The sequence below is a fragment of the Brachycentrus maculatus genome, unplaced genomic scaffold (genome assembly GCF_059751285.1).
Source record: "Brachycentrus maculatus isolate JH-2025_06_01 unplaced genomic scaffold, ASM5975128v1 h1tg000042l, whole genome shotgun sequence".
In the NCBI taxonomy this organism is placed as follows: domain Eukaryota; kingdom Metazoa; phylum Arthropoda; class Insecta; order Trichoptera; family Brachycentridae; genus Brachycentrus; species Brachycentrus maculatus.
The window spans coordinates 2,165,984-2,191,869 of record NW_028280796.1 but is presented as its reverse complement, the minus strand read 5'-3'; the positions used below and the strand labels follow the sequence as shown (position 1 = coordinate 2,191,869).

General features: G+C 32.8%; 1 protein-coding gene across 1 annotated transcript; it reads right to left on the bottom strand.

Moving 5' to 3' along the window:
• Positions 1-1,661: 1,661 nt before the first annotated feature.
• On the bottom strand, positions 1,662-23,942 carry LOC148312404 (putative RNA-binding protein 46; the record flags this gene model as incomplete). The annotated part of the gene is made up of 5 exons (XM_088277431.1): positions 23,817-23,942; positions 23,522-23,643; positions 22,176-22,267; positions 21,724-21,836; positions 1,662-1,829 (listed from the first exon to the last, which is right to left on the bottom strand). Coding segments are annotated over exons 1-5 (621 nt in total), but the record flags the coding sequence as incomplete, so codon positions are not given.
• Between the last annotated feature and the right edge of the window lie 1,944 nt (positions 23,943-25,886).

Sequence of the window (25,886 nt, the reverse complement as noted above, 5' to 3'; positions counted from 1 at the left end):
GAGGAGATGCATGAATGTGGGAGAGGCGAAGAATGTTTGCAAAGACAGATTGGTTTGGGGTTCTATTATCTCTGCCTACCCATGCAGAGAAGCGGCGCGATGTTTGGTAAGTTAGTTTGATAATCTATAATATTTTTTTGTGGTGATTTTAGTTCGCGGTTTGACCTTACTTGCAACAACTGCATTCCCATTTTCAAACGCAAGCCGCTTAGGCTTATCTGAAAATAGTATTACATTGAAATAGTCGTAAAAGAGTATATATTTTATTAAAAGTCTACCAATAGACACTTAATAATTTAATTTAATTATAAAAAAAGCATAATAGAAGTCCAGTTTCATAAGTACGGAATTTCGACGGAACATAACGCCCGGACTAAACGAGGTATACTTGTATTTTATGGTGCCAGGAAAATTGTAAACGTCCTGTGCAACGCAACGCGCCTACCGCGTCCCAACGAAGGCCGGAAAATAACAATAGGCATAGCTACAAGCTAAAATTATAAGGAAAAAAACACGTACATACATATGTACTGACTCTTGTGTGGCGTGTAGTATTCCCATTTAGGTAATTACCAAGACGTAGAAATATACACGTTCATGTATTATGTATGTACTCGTATCAGTTGAACCTACGTTTGAATTCTCGCGTGTTACGTCGCTCCGCGGTATACCAAAAACTAACATGCTATTAATTCACCTCGTGAGTTAGGAAGTAAGTAGTCGATGGTTAAAAAGTTGCAAAATTTGCAACACGAATGTACTATGAAAATATTCATATAGATGTACCACAGCCCGGAATATCCATTAATGGGTTAATTAAACTATAGCAATTAACGATTCATTTTAAACGAAACGTTAAACAGTTTTTAAAAAACGTACCCACCCATTTACAGAATAAAATTAGAACTTTGTTTTAAACCACTTTTTTATTGGTACTTTTCTCCAACTGGTTTCGATAAGAACCTTGTCATCATTAGGGATAAACATGTGCATGTTTATCAGTATTATTAAGATAAAATGCGAGCTTACATTTTTTAAAATTTATAATTGAAGCACTAACTCAGTGATTTTCCATTTTATAATTAAAATGTAACTTAGTTTTAAAATCACTTAATTTTTTTGTTTGCTTCCGAAATCCGCTTCTTTATCAAGTCTTGATAAAGAAGCGGTTAGCTTCGAAACCGGTAGACATTATAATTAAGTTATAATAAAATATTTATGGTAATTTTAAAATAAAATTGAATTTAAATTATATACTTACATTTTTTCGCTCGTGTCTATTAGAACGGTATGTGAAGCAGAGAAAAAATGATTTTTTGCCCATTGGAATGTGTAGCTGTCTACCTGTATTTTTATATGTTTTTGGGGAAAAAAGAGTTAAATTATTCTTTTTTAAATAAATTCAGCATTGAGAAAAATGTGTAGGAGTTACATGTTTGCATCCAAAGAACAACAAAAAATACCGCTTTTTGACATCTCATGAAAAAGAATACGGGAGTCTGGGTATTTACAGGGCCTATGACCAGTCTGTGATAGGTCGTAAGCCCTGTAAATGTCCAGATTTTTTTAATCTACGTTGAGATGTCAAAATTTTAAAATAATTACCAATTCAAGAAACCCAAGGGACTTTGATTTACCCAAAAATGTTGCGGAAAAAATACCTCGTTGAAGTCCAGCATCCAGTCGGGTCTCGCCCAGTCCACGTGCACGCTGGTCCCCCACGTGGCGCTCAGCAGCGGGATGAGCGACTTGCGAGCGATGGCGGCGGCGCGGTGGTTCCTGTACTCCACTACGGCCGTGGAAAACTGGTTTCCAGGCTTGAGATACACCTGTAAACAACTTCATATCAAAATACCAATACTTATATTAAGCTGTCTATATAATAGGCAGGAATTGATGCGACTTAATGAATTTTATTACAAGACTTGAGACTTAAGTAATCCGTAAATCACATTATCCAAGCAAGAATCAAGTACACATGATAAGTAAATCACATTACAGTTAGCGGAGGTATACCCAAACTTCGGCTACGTCATCAAAATTGCCACTCTGACAATCTTTATGCGTTAATTTAATGTCATTATCTCCCCCGTAAGACAGCGAGCGACTTATATGTAATGAGGAAGTCGAGTTTTCCGACAAGAGGGAACACACTATTATCGTACGATATTACCAACTTTCATGTGACAATATCTACCATACAGCGAGTTTGCTTTGCACCGAGCAGGTCCACATAGCACCCCTTACACCAGTGTTCCCCAAAGTGTGTGCCGCGGCACACTGGTGTACCGTGGTGATTAGTTGGTGTGCCGCGGAAAAGTCACTTACCGATAAACGAGCGAGAATAATTCATGGAGCTAAAAAGTGATCGGACATTAAAACTGAAATTTTCCGAAACAGAGGTAGCACATTTTTAGCTGCGTATAAAAAAATAATATCCACTGCTTTCAAAGCGTGATAATGCAAATCTTTTACCATTTGCCACGATTTACTTGTGCGAATTGGGATTTTCGACTCTATTAAATTTTGACTCTTGAATGCTATAAAAAAAAGAGAGCAGCCTTATCAACAATTGCTCCAAATTTTGATCGCCTTTGCTCAATAAAGCAGACTTACATTTTGCATTTAAAATAATATATAACGTTTATTTAAGCATATATTAATTTTCATAATTGATCAATATTAAATAAACTTTGTTTTTATCTTTGGTGTACCTCAAAAATTTCTTAATTTGGCAAGTGTACTTTGAACAGAAAAAGTTTGCGGACCACTGCCTTACACCATATTATAGGTACTCGTATATTTCTCAAATTAAAATTTTGGCTATGAGCAGAAAAATGTCCTTATCCTTAGTGCATGTTGGTCCTCGGGTCGACATTTTATCTTGTTAAACGTGAAGTATTGTTCCTGACGAAGAGAAAGCGAAACCGGTAGGTGAAAAATCTCGGTGAGTGGTTATAAACTAATATTATTAACATTATTTACTTGTGTACCTAATACGTTTTACAGGAAATAAATAATTGATGCCGCGTCTAACAATGAAATTTTACAGGAAATATCGTTTTTTTTCAAGTGACGCATATAAACAACTGACAAAAATTTCAGTAATATGTCAGTCAATCATGGGTAAAATAGTGATAACAACAAAGTACAAAGTGATCACTAAAAACATGCTTAAGGCCCTATAAGAAATATTTTTGCTTGAAATATACGAGTTTATTTGGCCTGATATAAATAATTCCAAAGAAGAGTAAATCCAGCATTTGCGGACGAAAATTTGAACTTCGGTTTGTAGTTTCAACTCATAAAGTTCATAGAAGAATTGTGTCGCCTACTTTCAAAATCCGCCAGATCTAATTTTATAAGATTTAAAAACAAATACTCTATCGGAATGCCAATTGTGGGTTTTATTGTTTAAAATATTTATATATTAGGGGGTTGAATTAGTTCTCGCCGTTTATAAAAATCTAATATTTCTCTGTGATTTAAATTGATTCCTTTCGTTTTTTTGTTTTCCTGTCCCCCGCTGCCTCGAACACCCCCGTGGCACTTTCAACCGCCTCAAACCGCCTCAAAATTAAGGCTATGGGCCTTGTTCATCGGCAGGGAAACTGGGTCCCGTATGCTCTGAAGGAGAGAGATATGGAAAAGCGACTTTGCATGTGTGATTCACTCTTGCAACGGCATCACAGAAAAGGTTTTTTGCATCGCGTCATCACCAGCGATGAGAAGTGGATCTTCTTCGTCATCTGCCAGCCAGGTCGGCCACTCCCTGCTGAAGCCAGGGATCAGCAGGGAGTAATTTTTTTCGAGCTTCTCAAAGCAGGCCAAACAGTCACAGCAGAGGTTTACAAGCAGCAAATGATCAAACTGAAAACAGCAATTGAAGAAAAACGTCCAGAATACGCAGCCAGGCACAAGTTGATTCTCATTCTGCACGACAACGCGCGCCCGCATGTTGCCAAAGTGGTAAAAGAACAGATAAACTCCTTCGGCTGGAAGGTTCTGTCACACCCGCCCTACTCCCCTGACGTCGCACCATCCGATTATCATCTGTTTCGGTCCATGCAGCATGGATTATCGGGAGAAATTTTCAAAAGTTATCGAGAAGTCGAGTTATGGGTTGAAAATTGGATTGCCTCAAAAGACAAGGTTTTCTTTTATAGGGGAATACGACTTCTTCCTGAAAGATGGGCCAAAGTAGTCGAGAAAGAATGTCAATACTTTGAATAAATTCTTACTTTTTAAAAAATATATATTTTCAATTAAAAATACTACAAAAAACGGCGAGAATTAATTCAACCCCCTATTACTTAAAAACCCTGCTAAAAAATACTTAAAAACAGCGTTGTATTTCAAATTTTGCTATATTCATGGAACTTGCCTTCTGACCCATATCGGCCAATCAGAGAGCGAGGATAGGTGGAAAATTAAGATGATGTCATTATCAGTTTGTGTCTCTTGTATTTTTTTAAATACTTTAAAAAATCTTTAAAAATGTTAAAGTTTTCAGTTTCATAATATTTTATCTAAAGATAGACAAATCTTTTAAACATAAATATTACCCGGAGAATTTCGCATTTTTTGGAAAATCGACTCACATGGATCTGGCGGATTTCGAAAGTAGGCGACACAATGCACAACTTGAGAAATTTACCGAAACGGTTTTCTTTTTTGCGTTACTCTATATGTTGCATCTTTCAGTCCCTCTTTTCCGCAGTGCGCTCCAGGTTTGCCACACGCAGTTCTAATTTGTGGCTCCAGCTATTCGTAATTTGGCGAACAGTTTGTTCAGCCGTTCGTCGTCTGCAATTAACGTTGCTTTTAGTTCCTTATAATTGACCGCGAGATGCCTTCTGCTTTGAGACCCGAAGCCGTGTTTAAAATGTCCATGTTTAACAAGCACGGGGAGATTGAGAATTGGATTAGATAACTTTTACGTTCGCTTGTATGTCGTTTTTGTTGGCCATTTAGCACCGACACTTTGTATTAAATTTTATAATAGCATTTAACTTTGTTAATTAATTTAAACAAAGTATTTTATTTCTTTAATGTTTTCCGAAGATACTTTGTGGCACATTTTAAAAACTTTATAAAATTAATCAACTTTGTTAAATTTTATTTTTAATTTTAGTTTTACTTGGTAAATACGACTTTTTCTTAAAATCTATTGTGACACGTGTTTATAAGCACTCCGCATCATTTTCAAACATCGTATCAAATACATACGGTATTTCCAAATGGAAACAATGCAGAATGCATCGAAACCCGTGTCAAAATAGATTTTAAGAAAAAGTGGTATTTACCTAGTAAAAATTTAATTTAAAATGGATAGATATTGCCACAAAGTGAATGCCAAATAAATTGATGAAAAAAAAATAAATTAAAACACGCATTTTTACATTGACAGGGATTTGGAGGAAGATTGAAAAAAAATAGGATGAAAATAAAGATGCAATTTTTTTTTTAATTTAGATTCTTAATTTCGTATGATTTTATTATTTTTAACACTGGTTTTTTTTAAAAAGTTATTTTAGTTTATTTATATACTCCCTATTTTAATAATAAAGTATTTAATATTTCTGAAATTGAGTGTGTTTTACACAAATAGTAAAAAAATGTTTGTATTACATCAAATTCTAGGTAAACGATGACATAACACAAGACATCCCAAGTAGAGTTAAGTGTCGTGTTTACAAACGTGACCTTAGTTTAGCTTTAATAAGCGTTCATATCCTTAGGGAAACGGCTACGTAGCCAATTAAATGAGATGGTCTAAGTCTAAAACGGTGAGCATTAATATCGTGAAGGGGTTTCGGGAGGTAAGAGACTTAGCGACTTGGCACACGCCAGTGCAGAGATCGCAAACCTGCAGGACACGGGAAATTGTTACATCACCAAGGAATGTATCCAACCATAGGACTTATCTGACGAAAATCATTCGAAATATCGTAGTCATACAGGAGAAAGTGACCAAGTGCATTTTTTTACAAAAACGTGATCATTGACTATTTAATATCTTACTAACTTAATATTGCCCTGAAAAAAATCCCAAAGGATTTTAAACTTGGAAGTAAAATATATTGACTTGTTAAAAATGACTAACTGCATTGATGTTTATTTTCTTGCCAAGCAAAAGTGACTTAAATGGCCCTCCTGAACATTTAACGTTTTGTTAGTTGGTCACTTTCTCCTGTATGACTACGATATATATATATATATATATATATATATATATATATATATATATATATATATATATATATATATATATATATATATATATATATATATATATATATATATATATATATATATATGTGTGTATTTATATATTTATATATATATATTTTTTTTATTATTTATTTGTGTTAACAACAGCAACATATATAAACAAAACAAACCAATTATAGTTAACCACAGAAACATAAAGATTAATACAAAATATTTAGTGTAGATCTAGCAAATTAACACGTAATTATGAGAAGGCAAATGTGCATGTGTGAAGTGTGTAAGAGGGTGTGTGCGTGTGTGTGAGTGATGTTGATAGATCCATACATACGATAAATCCGGGTAAGTTTGTAACTGATGGGGTAACATTGAACAAATACGAAATAATATATTTAACTATTTTTAATGCATGTTGGTAAATATAGGGTACTTTTCGTTAAACGATTAAACTGTTTACGTCAGAGTATAGGTTCACGCATATGTGCTATGCCAACTTTGTATGTAACTGGATGAGATTTTTGTTATATGAACGTAGTGTTCATGAGTTGATAACCAGGGTTAAAATGTTAACTATCTCTGTACTAGTTTTAAGGGGATATAATATATTATCCTAACTTCATTTATCGCATATGATATGCGACAGAATGAGGAAGTGAGGAAAATACATGTTTGCGTATGTGTGTATGTGTGTATGTATGTATGTGTCTACGTGCGTATGTGTGTACCTGTGTATGTGTGTATGTGTATATGAAAATGGAGAGTTTTAAACATTTTACACATGTCATTTAGTTTAAATAAAAAAAATTAAATGGTACACTAATGGATGAAACGGTAATTTTTATGTAACTTATGTGTAACTTATTCTATTCGTTTTGTACCTTACATTAATTTAACTTATCACTCACACTTTTTACTTTATAACAAACAAATTTAACTATATCGTCATCAATATATTCGTACTTTTAACACATCAATGTCGTTTTTACAAGGTTTGCAACACGTTATAAAAATGCTCCTTCAAGGCGAAACAGCTGACACAACAAATATATACAAATATAACTGTAATGTTTAAAGTTTATGTACGCCTCCGTAGTGTAATGGTCAGCATACTCGGCTACCGTTCTGGAGGTCCCGGGTTCGATTCCCAGGGGGGTTTAATAAATATAAGTGATTTTTCACTCTAATATTTATTCAATTTTACACTGGACTGGTACCTGATGTGGAGGGCTGATCACCTTTTCTTCATGCGTAAACGATCGAGATAACATTGCAACTATGCACCATTGGGGTGCGGTAAGGGTTTTATTATTATTATGATTAATTGTAAATAGCGTCAGAAGTGTACAAATAAATGGAGGCAATAACATATTCATAATTTTTATTGTTTAATAAGAGAACTAATATTTGTAAATACCTAATCGTTTAAAGCGTGTATAACAAATGTGGCGCGTTGTATTATTCATATTTATACTTCCCGTTCGTTCAAAATAATGAATATTATATTAAGTAAAATAGAGCAATCGATATCACATATTTCTCATGAACCACCACGTAGGAATATGTCATTGCTATGACAGTCTACCAGCGAAAGGGGCAACGTGACAGCTTACACAAAAATTTTATGAAACGGCATACGTGTGACAATAGATTTCCAACAAAACGAAAAACTAGAGTTTCAACAAATGTTACGTCTTGTTGTCAGCTATCACTGTTTGTACCATTTATTTATTTACATATGCTATAAGTAAAGATAACGATATGAAAACAATATTTAGGATAAAATTATTACACGCGAAATGTTAACATTTCGACAGTAACACAGAATACGTAATAGACAGTACCATACACTATTTCTAAGAACAAAATCATACAAAATAAATTCCCTTCAAATATTTGCTCAACATAACAAGTCACCATCTTGGAAACACGCTTTAATTAAAATATTAAGTACATGGGTTCTGAGCGACGGTAATTAACTCAAGAAAATTATCATGTAAAATGTATGCGTGTAGAATACGGGAGGAGACGATCCAAGTAAACTTTTATGCATAAACTTTTTGTACATTTTGACATCTCAACAAAGATGAAGAAGAATATGGAAGTCCTGGCATTTACAGGTCTAACGACCTGCCATAGTTCAAACTGGTTAAATTACAAGCTACATAAATTAAAAATCATGTTTTCAGGCTGGTCTTAAGTGTGTGAATATAATCTATAATTCGGATCTCGCAAACAAATAAAAAGAGTAAAGTACTTTTTTAAAGCTTTCCCCATTCCAACATACATGGCTGTTGTGAACTCACACGCACTGTGTTACGAGATTGATCAATATATCTAATCCAGAAAAATAACTGGAGATAATCCAGATTTGTGAACAAGTACTAGCACACACTCAAAATATTGAAATCTTTTCGTTAAACTTTAAAAAAATTAATCCTTACAAATGGACAAATATATTTTTTAAAACATCGACGAAATAGCAATTTTTTTTAAATTTATATTTATATTTTTTTACTACAAAAATAATTGTGGTTGTTTTTTGTCCGTCTCAAAATACGTGTCATACTTCAAGTTGGCAGAAGTACAATTTGTCGGTCGCATGCGAATATTGGTGCATAATTCAGCGACACGCGATCGGCTGTGAACTGTGAACTTTGACCCGAACAATTTGCCCGCAGCACTTCGAGCACTGAATTCATCGCGACCTCCATTTCGATCACTGGAATCCGTAATGAGAATGTATGGCATTATTTCGTTACTGCAATTAATTTATTTTGTCAAGTATAAAAAACCTATATTCGAGTGGATTCTCAAGGGGTTTTAGTAAAAAAAAAACTGGTTTAATGAAACACGGTTTACCATATTTTATCATTTGTACTGCTAACGCTTCAAACTTATTACAGTTCATTATCAAGACAAATATGCCGTCAACATATAATTCGTCTTATTACTAAAAATAGGTATCAAATTGTGGTTGAGTGGGTTCAAACCCAAAACCTCTGATTCAGAGTTAGCGACATTAACCACGGGATTACAACCCAACTAATATGTCAAACGTAAGTAAAGAGTTTATGGTAAAACAAATACGGCTAAAGAAAGTACGTCGCGGTACTTCTTACGGCGCTTGTGCACTACAGGAATTTTACCGTCCAGCAGTCCGATTAGCATGATAAAACGGATGATTGGCTTGGATTGGCTTGTGCTTTTGGCCGTCTTTCTTCGGATCGGTGCGTGATCACGGTGTACGTAAATTCGAACACGATAAACTGTCGTAGTCGCTTTTATTTAAAAAAAAAACCGGACTGCCGGACGGTAAAATTCCGTGTAGTGCACAAATGCTCTTAGACAGTTTTGCCGACAGACACATTCAATGGTGTCATAAAAATAAACTCATGTAAGTACATTTTATTATATGAATAATTTTTTTTTAATGGTGAAAAATATGAAATCATCTATAATGTTTACCCGACCGCATAATAAAATAATCAACAACATACCACAATGATTTTCAAAACATGGTTGAAACTGTTTTGAACGTTGATACCATTGAAAATTATCTTAAAAGATATATTACAGATACCAAGACGAAGTAAGGAGGAAATATGGATGTCTCGCGACCTATCATCGGCCGGATTAAAAGATTACTTTATACACTTGAGTAACGTTTGCACAGCAGAGTATACTGGAGGAAATAATACAGGGACCGATTGGCAGAGGACGTTCTCGCCTGGTTCTCGTTTAAACCAAATATTGTGTCAACACATGGACTTTACCTCCTGTATAGGGTTGAAGAGAATCGCTGAATACCGAGCGGAGTAGAAGAGATGTATAGCTTTGCTGCCAACCAAATCTTAGAATTATAACTAGAGAAGAAAAACGTGAATTTTTCACTTAAAATTTCAAAATGTGTCTTTATTTACCAGTCAAAATAAATATCGGGGCGTGTCTCTCGTTTTTGAAATAAGTTTCTTTTTTTAAATTAAATCCAATTAATGTTCATCGATGTCATGAACTTTAATCTTAACCTGGACTCCCTTCCGTAACTCTTCCAAGTTCTCTTTGAAAAATTAAGTACACGTGAACCGTGAGGGTGTCAATAAGTCCCCTGTTTACCCTACCTAGCGACTGATTGGATAATAACCAAATAAAGACCTTTTTAGGTCCGGTAAATATCCAGTGTCGGCCATTGCGACGAAATATTAAGTGCGTATTTCAGTATCGGATATTCCATTTCCCAGAATGCACCAAGGTCCGCCATTGTCAGACAGAGCTTCAGGAATGTAAAGAGCGCTAAATAACTATTTAGTGGAAAAACATGGGAAACTTAGCGACGAACCTATAAATAATAGTTACGCATTGTGTCGTTGCGCAATGTGCCATTGTTTGCGATTTTACAAACATACATACGTACCATACCACATGTCGCTCCCTCCTTTCAAGAACGTCATAAATAAAAAAAAACTTGATTTTTCAGGAGAATGTTTTTAAAGTTTAAACATAGAATACAATTTATTAAAAATAAATATCAAGCCACTTATTGAACTTTTTACTGTGCAACAGATCTTTTTAGGTAAAACCTGAAAGTTTTTTTCTCCATTTCAAAAATATTTAGTATATTTAAAAAAATAATTAAACAATACCTTTTCTTCAAAATGCAAAAACAACACTTTTTGCCCTGTAGCGAGAAAATATTAAGTTAAAAATGTACCTCTTTTTCTGGGATATAGTACATTATTTGGGCATTCTGAAAAACATGCACAACAGAAAATTGACGATTTTTGATTTATGACGTTCTTGAAAGGAGTGAGCGATGTGCTATACGCGATGAAAAAAATACTTATAAGTACTTTGACACATCCGCTGTAGCCACTTATCTTTGAGCAAATATTTTTATATTCTTTTTTGACATCTCAACAAAGATGAAAAAGAATATGGAAGTCTGGGCAATTATATGGCTTACAGCCGTCATAGGCTGGTTGAAGTGATCATTTTAGACGCGTGTAACATTCACCAGTTCTACCCATGATTGACAACCACACTACTCAAATTCTTGGAAGTTCTATAAACATGGTGTTTCAATTCACTAGAGACGTCTATGGTGAGATGAGAGAAGCTTTTTATTAGGCAGAAACTCTTTCATTTGTATGTGAGGTCCGAATCCTAGATTTTATTCACATACTCGAGAAACGCTAGAAAATATCCTTTTTATTATTTTTTTAGCTTATAAATAATTTGACGAGTTAATTTATTTAGTATTTTTGACACACTTATACTCAAAATGTTTTTATCTTTACAACTTGCCAGTTTCATTTAATGCCATAGAACATAAAGCTGAAATTTTTAGTATTTTTTAAAAAGGAATAACCCGCAAAGCATCTACTTTTAAAGGCATGTCTGCAAGTAGGATAGTAAGGATAAGGAAGGAAAATGTGAAAAATATGTCACAAAACACTGAGACCAACTAGAATTAAATCTTTCTTCAATTTATTTTGCAGTTGGCGGAAATCGAACCCGCGACGCCAAATCGCAGTCGAGCGTCTACCCAACAACACCACGGCGCCTAATATAATTAAACTAATCTAGAAGGCACTGAGCCTAAATGCAATAACCCCTACTGGTCTAATGTCGAATCTCATTCGACATCAATTTTGCCCTCTTAGGTCCCATGTCGGATGTTATTCGACATTTTTTTCATCATTAGTATTATTTATTTAAATTCCCAGCTTACATTTTTGTCACTCGTATCTATTACAACAGTATGCAGAGCAGAGGATAAGATTTTTTTCCGAATCGGAATGTTACTGTCTACCTAGATTTTTTTTTGAATATTGGATGACCGGAAAGGGTTAATTAACAATGCTAAAACGTGGGCTACTCCTCAAAAGTGTCAAACACGTCTTTTATTTTTAACACGTCTTCGATCTGTCAATGTGCCAACGATTTACGATTTTTTAGTACCTACAGGTATCGTGTGTATGGTATATGAAGAAAAAAAACACACAGATCAAAGAGTAAGAGTGACATTTTTGGAGTGTAAAGAAATATTTTTTTCGGATGTACATAATACCGATTGAAGCAAAGCTTACTGTTAAACTAGCATATCATGAACAAATGAAGGCATATAATAAAAAAAATGTGAAATTTCGTTTATCCTTTGTCTTTGTGTTATCAACGATCGAGTTAACACCGCGCCAAAAGGCTGCGGTGCACTATGCACCACTTGGGTGCAGATAGTGAACAGAAGAAGAAAACAAGTACTTAGAATAGTATAGTGTATTATGTAAGGAATTTATTTATTGTTTCGGCATTCACTTTGTAAGATATGATTATATTGTAAATAAGAACACTTGTTTTAAACCACTTGAGTTATTTATTTATTTATTGACTTGGCGTTTAATTGTCACAATAATAATTTAATTATAACAATTGTCACAATATAATTTTTTATGTGTTTTTGTTAATAAAATACAACTTAGTAGACTCAAAAAAATCTGTGTTTGATTTAAAATTAATACACTTGAGTTATATTTGTTTTATTTTAACAATTAGTTTCACATTCAGACCCGTAGATGGAAGTATCTGTAGCTTCCAAATATAGTCGTTAAAATAAAATAAATATAACGCAAGTGGTGAAAAACAAGTGTTATCTCATTTACAATCTATGGAAATTGTGAAAAACATGACTTAATATTCCATCAAAAAACGTTCATAAAAAATATGAATGTTTTAAAGAAGTACACAGCATGAAGTTTATGTTTAAAAAATATCTTTTTAGTACTTAAAAAGGTAAATCATAGAATTTGACGGTACATTCCGTAAAACGGGATAAATTATGCATAAAAACATCTGAAATTCGACGCACAAAGCTGTAACAAAGGTGTCGAAATTTGACAGTTAATGTTTAACATTTAGACCCGTAGCAAGTGCCTTCTAGCGAGAGGCTCACGTCCAGTAATACCTCGTATCGTACTAATTTGATGTATAGGATTTTTTGTTCATTTTAGTTTTAAGTTTTTAAACGGTTATATATAAAACGATCATATTGATATTATTATTAAGCTTTTGTTATCTACCATTATAAGAAAAATTAATAAGAATGCGAAAAAAGGGTATTTTTGGCTTCAAAATATATAAATTTAAATTGTCTTCCAAAATCGTGCTATCTAAATTTTTGTAATAAAAAAGGTACCAAAATTATATACATACATTGATAATATAATTGTTTTGAATATTGAAAGCATTAACTTTGTGGATCATATTGATATATTATTTCTCGAAATGATAATATAATTTTTTTCAGAACTTTTTATAACATTATAACATACAAATAAAATAAAAATATCATACTGAATTTATTTATTTATTTTTACGGCTGTTTCGCCTTGCAAGGGTATCAAAGTAAACTGTATCGAGATAAAAACAGACGGACGTATAAAACCAGACATTTGCAAAACTGGCTTATTTAGCGTATTCGTATTCGTTAAAATATTTTTTTTTTAATCTAAAAAGATGACATCAAAGTTTTGTGTACGCGTACCTATATGTAATATAAATCCAAGTTTTAAGCAGGTTTTTTTCGTATTGTGTAAAGATTTTTTTTTCTTTTTGAGATGCGTGGTATTGGTCCGACATGAGCGAAGGTTGTTTCTCTTCCCAGGGAATGACAGAGGCCATGCAAAACTTATGACATTCCTTCCCGTCAGACGCCGATGTCATTTAATAAGACAGGCAGGAGTGTGCAAATAGATAAAAGAGGTGGAACTTTTCCAAGGGCACGGCGAAAAATATAAAGCATGGCTGATGCCTAGGTAGGCACACTTTGTATGACGACGTCACGCGCGGGCAAAGCAAGCGATCGCCCGCGGCGGGCAATTAAATTAACGTCGAAATAAACGACAACGAAAAATTACACTTTGGCGTTATTTTCAAAACTTTTTTTTTGCTAACTCAACGAACTTCCTGGGTAAAGGATGTGTAAATTATATTTTTTTATATATTAGAAGCTTTATTGACTTTGTGGCATGGTAATATAACACTGACCTTATCATTCATCGTTCAATTTGTGTTGTTGGCCTGATGATGGAAAGGTTATTCCGAAACCGGTAGTCGTGTAGTAGGAGCTCTCTTTACCATTCATCGTTTACTTTGTATATTTGACAAGAAATGTTATTCCGAAACCGGTGTTTTTAAGTGGTATTACACAAAGTGAACTATGAATGATAAGGAGAGTATTATGTGATCAATAATTAGCATACACTTAAAACATGACAAACTTACATTTAAGGCGTATATATTAATGACACAATTTACAAAGTAAATAAAAAGACTTGTTAGTTGTAGAAGAATCCCGCTTCGGAATACCCTCTCAGAGACATGGAATAGATCAATATCCGTCGTGATATTGTTCAGCATAGCGGTAGCTCTTTCTACAGGCATAACCATCGGCAGGTTGGTCCTGTGTATAGGAATGTGAAACAATCTATGCCGACGCTGTCTTGGATAACTATCGGGAACATACAGACCAATGCTCCATATAATTTAAAGATTATCGATCATACCGCGCAACAATCGATAAAAATGCGTTATTAAACACATTCCATTCGGGGATTCAAAATATATGATCTGAGAAGGTACTTTATGGAAAGATTTATATGTAGTGATTAGTCATATTTTCTTATTTTGTTTTTACCTTATGTTTTTTTTTCTCATTTTTTATATTTTCTCATTTGTTTTTTTTTTTAATTTGCTTCTTACCTTGTGTTTTCTCATTTATTTCTTTTAAATATGCTTCTTGTGCCTATTTATTATAGTTACCTGTCTATTGTTTTTATGTTTTGCCATGTATTAGTATTAGTTTTGGTTATTTAAAAAAATCTTTTTTGTTACTTTATTATTTGTGTTCCAGTCTTGTTAACCTTAATCCCATGTCTCAAAATGAGAAATAGAAATTACTCATCGGGAATATTATATGTATATATGATTTATGTATGTAATACGTTTTGGAATAAATAAAAATAAATAAATTCCTTCTAGTCTCAAAAATAGAACTAAAAATAAACTAGTCATAAAATAGTCATTTAACTAAAACTAAACTAGTCATAAAAAGTCGTAAAACTAGTCATAACTGGTCATAAAATGTAGAAATACACAGAAATTTCGAAATTTTAATAAATAATATTAAATTCACCAACGCTTCTTCCTTTTTCCATGTTCCCTCTTAAACCTCACCTACAACACTCCCCCATTTTCCCTCACCCTGCATCTTCCCATTCTACTACTCTCGGTTCGAAACTCTAATTCTGTATTTTAAATTAGTCCTTAGATACACCTGTTGATGGGAGGTAGGTACTGTTTGTCCCGAAATTATCGTAGCAGAATTCTTAAATTTATTATTTATTGTATTCTTTATATAAAAATAAATTAAAACTTTCAAAATCGTGACAAACTGATAAAAGTTATTAAGGCCGTACTCGCAATAGCAGATCTTATTCAGCGTTCGGCAACGTTAGGGACCGCACGTCATTTCACGCCCGACTAAAAAAAATATGTGTAGGATTTTTTTGTTTGTTTTTTAAATACATTTTATATATGTTTTTAAACTCCTTACACATCAATAACTATTTTCTTTTCAAAGCCATATACGAGTACCGTAGAACGGGCTACTTGAACTTTGATGTATTACTTGAGCCCAGTACAAAAAAAAAATTAAATCTGTATTTGTTCTACAATAATGAACTTATCGTGACAATAAGTGTCACCTGTCAGGAAAACGATGAAGCATGTCGATACGTTCATTATTGTAGACCAAATACAAATCTAAATAATTTTTTGTACTGGGCTCAAGTAATACATCAAAGTTCTACGGTATTTATTATTTCAAAGAAACACTTATTTTTTTTAAATACGAAAGCAATGTTTAAAAAAAAACAATGACGTCGAATGTTACCTGGGTTTAAACAAAGTAAAGTTGCTTTTTAACGTATGCAGGGCCTAAACAAAAAACGTAAAAGGCTACATATGCATATTTTTTCTTAAATTCTCAATAAAATGATCACACCTAAGTAGAGATGGTTTAAGGACGAGCCTGTATTCAGTTTTACGCTTAAAACATTTAACCAAAGACGGTGTTCGCTTTAAAACAAAGTTTCTCAATTTAGTAAGCGAGGTCGATCCTTTTATTTTCTACCCTACAAGTTTTTAATCAAGGCTTCTTAAACTTTAAGTAAAAAGAATGTCCACCTGATCCTCATTGCAAGTATTAAACCAAAGTTTCACAAACTACTTTTGTTTTTAAAAATAACATTGATCTCATTTTGGCATATTAACTTAGATGAAGAAGAATATGGCGATCTGGGTATTTACAGGGCTTACGACCTGTCACAGGCTGGTTAAGTAATCACTGTATACAGATGTAATATTTACCATTCTACCCATGATTAACACCCACACTTTTCAAATTTTGTAACTCGTAAATATATGATATGGTTTATATGTCTGTGTACGAATTCGCGGCAGTATATATGATTTATTTAAGTTAAGTTTATTAAGCAGAGCTTCTTTTGAATGTATGCAAGATGCTAACTGAATTATTTTACATACTTTTTCATATAAAATTCTTTAACCATTCTCATTAATTCCTCTCCTCTCCTTTTCCTTCCTGCATATTACATTTTATACCATACCCTTACCCTTTTACTCCCACCCTCACACACACAGACATACAGACACACACACACTCCCACTCCTCACTTTTTTTTCTTTTTTTTATCTCTTAATGTTTCAACAGTAATTTTAACATAAATGTGGAATTGTTTATTTGGCTTTATTTTTGTTAATGTAACTATTTCTATTAATGTTATGTAATGTTTATTATTGTTAATAATAATAAAACCCTTATCCGAAACCCAATGGTGCATAGGGCACTGTGTTATCTTGATCGTTTACACATGAAGGAAAGGTGATCAGCCCTCCGCTTCAGGTACCAGTCCAGGGTAATATTGAATAAATATAACAGTGAAAAAATATTTATTTATACTTATATTTATTTGACCCCCCTGAGAATCGAACCCGGGACCTCCAGAACGGTAGCCGAGCGTGCTGACCATTACACTACGGAGGCGGACAATTTATTATTGTTAATGTATTATTTTTTTGTTTTTTTTTGTTTTGTTTGCTGAACAGTTCTTGAACAAATAAAAATAAATAATAAAAAAATAAAAATAAAAAAGGCAAGAATGATACCTACATGTTTCATATCAAGTTGAAACACATTTAAAATTGACATCTCATCAGTACGGCTGTACATTTTTTTGTAGTACGTTTTTTTGCATTTTTTGACTAAGTAGATTCTACTCAGTCCAAAAATGCAAAAAAACCTACTATAAATAAAACGTCCCTTACTGTGTTTTAAGTTTGGACAGCCGAGTAGGGTGAATAATCCAGTGTCCGATATAACTAATAACATTCGTATTGACATTTTTTTATATGGACTTATAGCTACCAAGTCAGACATTAGCAGGATTTGTAAATACGCTGACAATGTTGTTTTAAATTAAGTAGATTTTATTTACATTTTACAATTCTATTTGAGTGACGTCAAAGAAAACAGCACAAAGCTATTGTAAATAAAAAACAACATAATTCTCATTGTACTATGATTAAATTTTATGGTCTAGTATTCAAAGCACACAAGTTGTTGCTTTTTAATTTATATTTCCAATAATTACTTTTTACTTTTTGCACACTGTCGTCCTTTGACAAAAACAAAAATGAAACAAAAGACCGTTTTATACCGTAGCCAAGAATGATTATGATTTTTCAGTGAAATATAGCATGTACCAATCATATAAAAATTACAATTTAATTCGTCAATAATATTTTCCTTACCTATTGTAATTGATTGGAGTTACCTTCTGCCTTTATATTACATACGTACGTAAAAATGCTATTTTATATAATTTTATTAATCGATTCGGAAGTCACTCTGCGGTAAATTTCAATTTTTAATTTTACTGTAAGTACTGTTACTGTTTTAATATAAGTTTTACTTGATGAACACCGCTTTTTCTTAAAATCTATTCGGCTGTCCAAACTCAAAACACAGTAAGGGACATTTTTTTATAGTACGTTTTTTTTGCATTTTTGGACTAAGTAGATTCTACTGAGTCCAATAAGGCAAAAAAACGAACTACAAAAAAATGTCCCTTACTGTGTTTTAAGTTTGGACAGCCGTATTGTGGCGCCTGTTTCGGTGCATTTCGCATCACTTCGGTGTTTAAAAATGATGCAGAATGCATCGAAACACGTGTCACAATAGATTTTAAGAAATAGTGGTATTTACCAAGTAAAATTTAAATAAAAATGAATAAAAATATAACCTTAACAAAACAATTCTCACGTCGATCACACTGTCCCTAGAAAAATTCTTCTTTCTTCTTAAACTTGTCTGCACCCAATGGTGCATAGGACACTGCATCGTATTGACACAGCGTTATCTTGAGTGCTACTCAAGATTAGGGTAAGATGATCAGTCCTGCGCTTCAGGTTATATTAAACAAATATTAGAGTGAAAAATCACTCATATTTATTTTCACATGCCGGGAATTGAACCCAGGACTTCCAACACGGTAGCCGAACGCAGTGACCACTACACAAGATAATAAGAAGAGAAGTACTTAAGCGGTCAAAATATATCCTCAGTGGTTGCCTAAACTCTTTTTAATTTATTTTGTATATTGAAAGCATTGTTAACTTTGTGGTATGGTAATATAACACTCTCCTAATCACTCATAGTTAACTTTGTATAATACTCCTTTGAATTTGTTTACATTGTACACACATAAGTTGAATTCTGACCGTAAACCTTAATTTAGGACACCGAAACTCTTTTAAATTTATTTTGTGTATTAAAAGCATTGTTAAATTTTGGTTTGGTAATGTAACACTCTACTAATCAATCATAGTTAACTTTGTATAACACTCCTTTGAATTTGTTTATATTGTATACACATAAGCTGAATTCTAGGAGTAAACGTTAATTAATTTAGAAAATCGGGGAACATATTTTAAGTAAAATTAAATATCTTATTTGATGTTTCGATATATAAGCAGCCTGTATGTAAAATGATATGACGTTTTCAACCATAAAAGCAATCTGTTTTGAATCGCTCTATTGGCCAGTTTAGAAAATAAAACAATGAGTCGTTTACTGAACGCTGCACACAATTTAATAATAATGATAAAATCCTTATCCGCACCCCAATGGTGCATAGGGCACTGTGTCATATAAACGCAGTGTTATCTTGATCGTTTACACATGAAGGAAAGGTGATCAGCCCTCCGTTTCAGGTCCCAGTCCATGGTAATATTGAATAAATATTACAGTGAAAAAATCACTTATATTTTATTTTACCCCCCTTGGGAATCGAACCCGGGACCTCCAGAACGGTAGCCGAGCGAGCTGACCATTACACTACGGAGGCGGACAAAATTTAAGCGTTCAAATTTGGTGCCTACCTTCACGTATTCAACACATCGCAAGCCGAAGGTTGGTTCCGAATGACGAAATCAGTCACCTTCAAATTATTAGTCAAAATGCACAATACCTTATCCTGTCCTCAGTTAATATCATAAAACTTAAATCGCACAAACGTATCAACTTTTTAAAGTAATATAGTGAAACCTCTATCTATCGTTTTTAAAGGGACCTAATAAAATAAACTATGAATACGGGAAAACAATGAATGCGGGATTAAGAGGTCAATACGCAAATAGATACGACCTAGTAAAGATACCGTCCTCCCAATCTGTATAACCATTCGTAGGCTAAAATTCTAAGAAGAATACATGTTTCAGATGCAAATGTATTTATTAAAAAAAAATACAAACCTAAATAGAATTTTTAAAAATACTTGTTTTTTAACTGTTTTATTTTCGTAAGTCAATAGTATATTTTCGGCTTTGCAAATAGTATTTTTTTCAGCATCGGTTATTGAATGTGCGTTATAGAAAGTTTTCTTTCAAAGAGTGTGCACGCTTCTGGAAATGCAGGTACAGGCAGAGGCTCCTTTTCATCAATATCGACCTCTCCTGCTATTGGTTACACAAGCTTTCGATAGTTTCTATCCCATACGTTGCCGCTGAATGTAAGAAAATTGGAAATAATGTAAAAAAAAACAGACAAAATGTATCAAATATGCAGCTTAATTCGAACGATAAATGCGGTATATGGTGATGGAGAAACGATCGATGCGGTTAAGTTTAGTATGAAATTAAGTCGGGATAGAAGAAAAAACGACACATCCGGGAAAACGATTATTCGAGGAACGATAGATGGAGGTTTCACTATACCTACTTATATTATGCTATAAATAAACATCTTTACAATTATCTGAAAATCGAAATTACAAATATTCCGTTGGATTCCACATGGATAATGTCATTATTACATTTTTTTAATGAAGCATTATATTTTAGTTATTAAATTGAAGGGGTTTACTTAAAACGTGTTTAATGATTGATTTTTAATCATATAAAAAACTAACAACTTATTAAACGTATTGACTAAACGTCAAATGATGTTATGTGCCATTTCTCGTATCGTATCTATTTCCATCTTTTTTTAGTAGGAACAAAACAATAAAGGTAAAGCTGATCATAAAATTATCGTAATAAAAATAATTATACAAATCATAATCATTTATTCTGGTTTGAATAAACGGTAAGCGAAATACTTAGTCAGCCATATTTTGTTTACAAAATATAAAATATTATTTAAAAAAACAATTAGTGCTTCAACAACTTTTTAAACCTTCCATGTCTGAATGTTACCATATATGAAAATAGACCATAAACAATTCGTGAGATATTCCTAGAGGTAAGTAGATACTTCGAATTTGTTTTTTTAAAACTAATTGAAATTTTTGTCGAACTGGCGAAACGGTCACCATCTTCGAATATTGTGTATTCTTTAGTTTTTAAGAAAATAGGGCACTGGAATACTGTTCTTTGCCAAAAAAAAAAGGACATGAGCTTTACTTAATTTACTATAAAAACCATTATTTTATATAGATGAGAGTAGAAAGGGGTAAAGATCCGCTTAATTTCTTTTCTGGATGAACTTTCGTTTATCTGGTCAAACTTTTAACGTACTGAATATGAGCCCGCGAAAATATACAAATTTTGAAGAATCTGTAACTCCAAAACTAATTATTTTCATTTGCGAAATGTGCGTTAAAACAGCGTTAAGTTGGCGACATTTTATATCATCACTCGCGCATAACTTCAAGTTGATATATACTTGTGATCCCGCCGCGCGCAAAATAAGTTTCATGCACTGCAATCACATGTACTGATCAGGAGTCTTAAGAAAAGTAGTGAGGTGCTTGCTACCTGAATCCTTATGATCACGATAATACCATCCTAGATCCAATGTCATGGTTTATGTCCATTTGAGTAAGGATAGGATTAAAAAAATATATTGAATTAACTAACCTCAATAACATCCTCTGAGTTTTGATAAATCGCTTTCGCCACTTGCATAGAGGTGACGATCCGAGGAATCCTTTTTATCGTCAAACGACAGTTATTATCGCATAGGCAAACCCCTGAAACGAATAAAAGCATGTAAGACTATAATTAGCACGCATAAATCCTCCCTTATTTATTATTTCGCATGTTACGATCACGTGACAGAGTATCACGTGACGAACCTAAACACATGTTTGAATTATCGGAAAAATACAAAATTTAATATAATCGTCTGAAATGATGTAAATTTTCATCACTTATCTGCTGCAGAAATAAGAGCCTATATAGTGCATGAACGACGAAGCGTTAGCCGACAAAAATAACAAAACGTATGTCATATTTGACATAATATAAAATAAGGTATATGGCAGTAGGCCGTTTTTTGCTTTTGTTTTATTTTATATTTTTTAATCTACCTAATTGCCACGTCGGTCGTATGACGAAGTTGTTGAATTTTTTTACAGCGGCTAATGCGTCCATTTCCGAGGTGTACATTGCATATCCATATCTGGAAAAAATAACATACTTTATAAAAACTTCAATAAAAATGAGGTTATGTTTATTTGGTGCACGCTATTTTGTTAAATCATGGAACTAGATAGATCGTTCTGATTGTTACATCCAGGGCTTTTTTTAAACAAAAAAGGTCCCAGAATTTACTTCAAGTCAAGATTTTTACTAAAACAAATTATATTCCAATATCAATTAAATAAAATTCAAAGCATCTCCTATCACTTTAACGAATTATATAAATAAAGATTGTAATTACGTAAGCGCATACATTGTTTCGTGTAATTGATTTTGAAAATTACAATATAAAAAAATATATATCCGTGTAAAAGAGTGCCGGAACGCCGTTCCATCACGTTTGGGCGCTTGTCCACTACCCGGAATTTAACCGTCCGGCAGTCCGGTTTTGAAAAATGAAAGCGACTACGACATTTGAGCGTGATCGAATTTACGCGCATCGTGTTCACACACCGATCAAGAGCTCCGATCCAAAGAAAGATGGACAAAAGCACAAGCCAATCCAAGCCAATCATCGTTTTAAAACGCTAACTGACGTGCCGGACGGCAAAATTCCGTGTAGAGGACAAACGCCCTTTACATGGAAAAATAAGCTTCGGTTGCATCGAACAAAAAACTAAAACTAAAACTATAAACATGTGTTGAATTTAAGGGGATTTTGAATATAATATATCATCTAACCTTAAAAAGTACTTTCAATTTATTGAAAAATACTTTTGAAAGCGCAGAGAAATAAAACGAAATAATATTACATAAATACTTTTATAACCGAAATGTCATTTTCATATTTTAATATTCAAACAGCTGAGAGTCACCCGCCATTTGCGGAACAAAGGGAAGCTGTCAAACGTGAATAACGGCAGCGCGGTAAAGTTAAGATTTTTAGTAATTTATTTATTGATTTGGCGTTTAATTTGTAGAACTGCATTTTAATTTATGTATTAATTATAAATCAAACACAGATTTTTTGAGTCTACTAAGTTGTATTTTATTAACAAAAACACATAAAAATTATATTGTGACAATTGTTTCGCCTTGTTAGGGCATTATCATTCGTTTGATAATGCCCTAACAAGGCGAAACAATTGTCACAATATAATTTTATGTGTTTTTGTTAATAAAATACAACTTAGTAGACTCAAAAAAAAATCTGTGTTTGATTTATAATTAATACATAAATTTTTAGTAATTATTGGCTCTATTTTTAATAAAATAACTAGAATAAACAACTCACCCTCGATTATTTCCAGAAAACTGTACCATTAAACGGAACTCGAACAGGTGGCCAGCTTGACTGAAGAGAGGAATCAATTCCCTCTCCAAATTACAGTCTCTTGGAATACGCCCTATAAATATCTGAAGAAAAATAATTGGATAAAAAATAATTTTGAAGTAATTATTATTACAATTTACCTGTTGAAATATTTTGTGTTTTCATAATGATATCGCGTAAACGATAGTTGGTTCGTCCGCCATTGCATGGTATAAGTGGAAAATATGTTTATCTAGCAAATAAATTATATATTCACCTCGCATTCTCTCCCAGGATCAGATCCTGCCCATCCAACCGGTGGATTGCTATAGATCTTCTGTCCATTGATTTGGGTTATCTTATCCTTAATGTCGTCTAGCGGTTCACCAAAATTGATAGACATAATTTATAAATACTACTATTGCAACAATGTCAGTAGTTGAAGTCAAGATAAATCGTTTTAAAAAAGAGGTTATTTCATTTATTTGTTATATTTTACAAGAATGCAATGGTCAAAAACACACCCTCAACGGATCGATCCAAAACACAGATGACCGTTGATCTTTGACATTATTCAAATTTTAAGACGTCTGCCTATTTCGATTTAGAGGAAGAACAATGTAACTTACATCTACCCTCTTTGAAAAACTGATTAATAAAAGTTATTTGGAAATTAATTATAGTAATGTAACATTAAAGCTTTTCCATTAATTAATACAGCAGTTACTTACAGCAGTTTTTACATGTATCGTTATGGTACAATTATATATTTTCATAAACAATAAAAAGTATTTGATTTTAATTAGGTAAACGAGTCAATTAAAATATAACCATAAAACACGTATTTACATACATGCGAAAAATTCGTTCAATGCATACCTTTTTAAAAAACTTATTGGAACCATCAATTGACATTTTTATACTCACTGAAAACAGTTTTTTTTAAATCTTATTTGTTTATTTTGTTTAAACGATTTTATCCCTCATTATGTAATATTAATGAGTATCTAAAAACCTTTCAATAGGTTATTAGGTAAAAGCGCTACGTTGTTTTAATAAATTACTAGATATTTATTTCTTACTTATAAAATATCAATAAATAAAAATGTATTTTGTAAACAATCAATTATATTAAATTTATGCTTCACAAAATCCCTATTGCATATTTAAATATTTTGCGTTATTGGAATAGTTATATTGTTTTGGTTCACTACCAAAGAACCGTTAAAAAATATGCTAATTAACCAATCACAGATGAGCAGTTTGACCACCTTAAAAATCTATTGTCTTTCTTTTGTTTCTCTCGGATGTCCGATGTGGATCGCCTTTTTTTAGGTGCTTACGTATCTATCGTTAGTTTCTCGCATTTCCTACTTTGAGTTATAATCAGATCAGATTTTTTTTCGCTGCAGCGATCAAATGTGATCTCATTTCCAACATTTGCTCTTGAATAAGACTTTTGAAAGACCCATCTAGGAATAATGCTTGTTATTAATTTACATGGCAGCCTTCAAAAGGAACTGGGAGTGCGATTAGGACTCGCTGGGTCCGTATTTAACAGTATGAAGGCTGTCTGGAGATCGGATTTATACTCGGTGAAGACCAAATGCCGCCTATACAATGCCTGCATTGCTCCTGTTCTCTTATACGGCTGTGAAACATGGCACCTTACAAGGGCCCAAAGCAGCCGCGTACTAAGCTTTGAGAATAGGTGTCTGCGGAGAATTTTAGCCGTGCGGTGATTTGACTTTGTGAGGAATGAAGAGATAAGGCGTATGATGCAGCAAATCTTGGTCTTAACTGTCTTCAAGAAAAGGCGATTCAGTTGGCTTGGCCATGTACTCCACATGCCTCCTGAGAGCCTTAATCAAGCTTGCCTCTTTTACAAGGCATCAGGTTCGCGCCGCCCAGGACGACCACTGCTGACAATTCGTCGGCAGCTCTCGTCAGAACTTCGGGACGCAGATCTGACTTGGGGGGATGCAAGGGAGCTGGCAGCCGAAACTTTATTATAAATTTACATACATATTAAAATATTTTTATTTTGTGTCCTAATCAAGGGTAAAATACTCCCATTGTGTACATATATATATATATATATATATATATATATATATATATAATATATATATATATATATATATATATATATATATATATAAATATATATATATATATATATATATATATATATATATATATATATATATATATATATACATATATATATACATATATATATATATATATATATATATATATATATATATTTATATATATATATGTATACATATATATATATATATATATATATATATATATATATATTATATATATATATGTATGG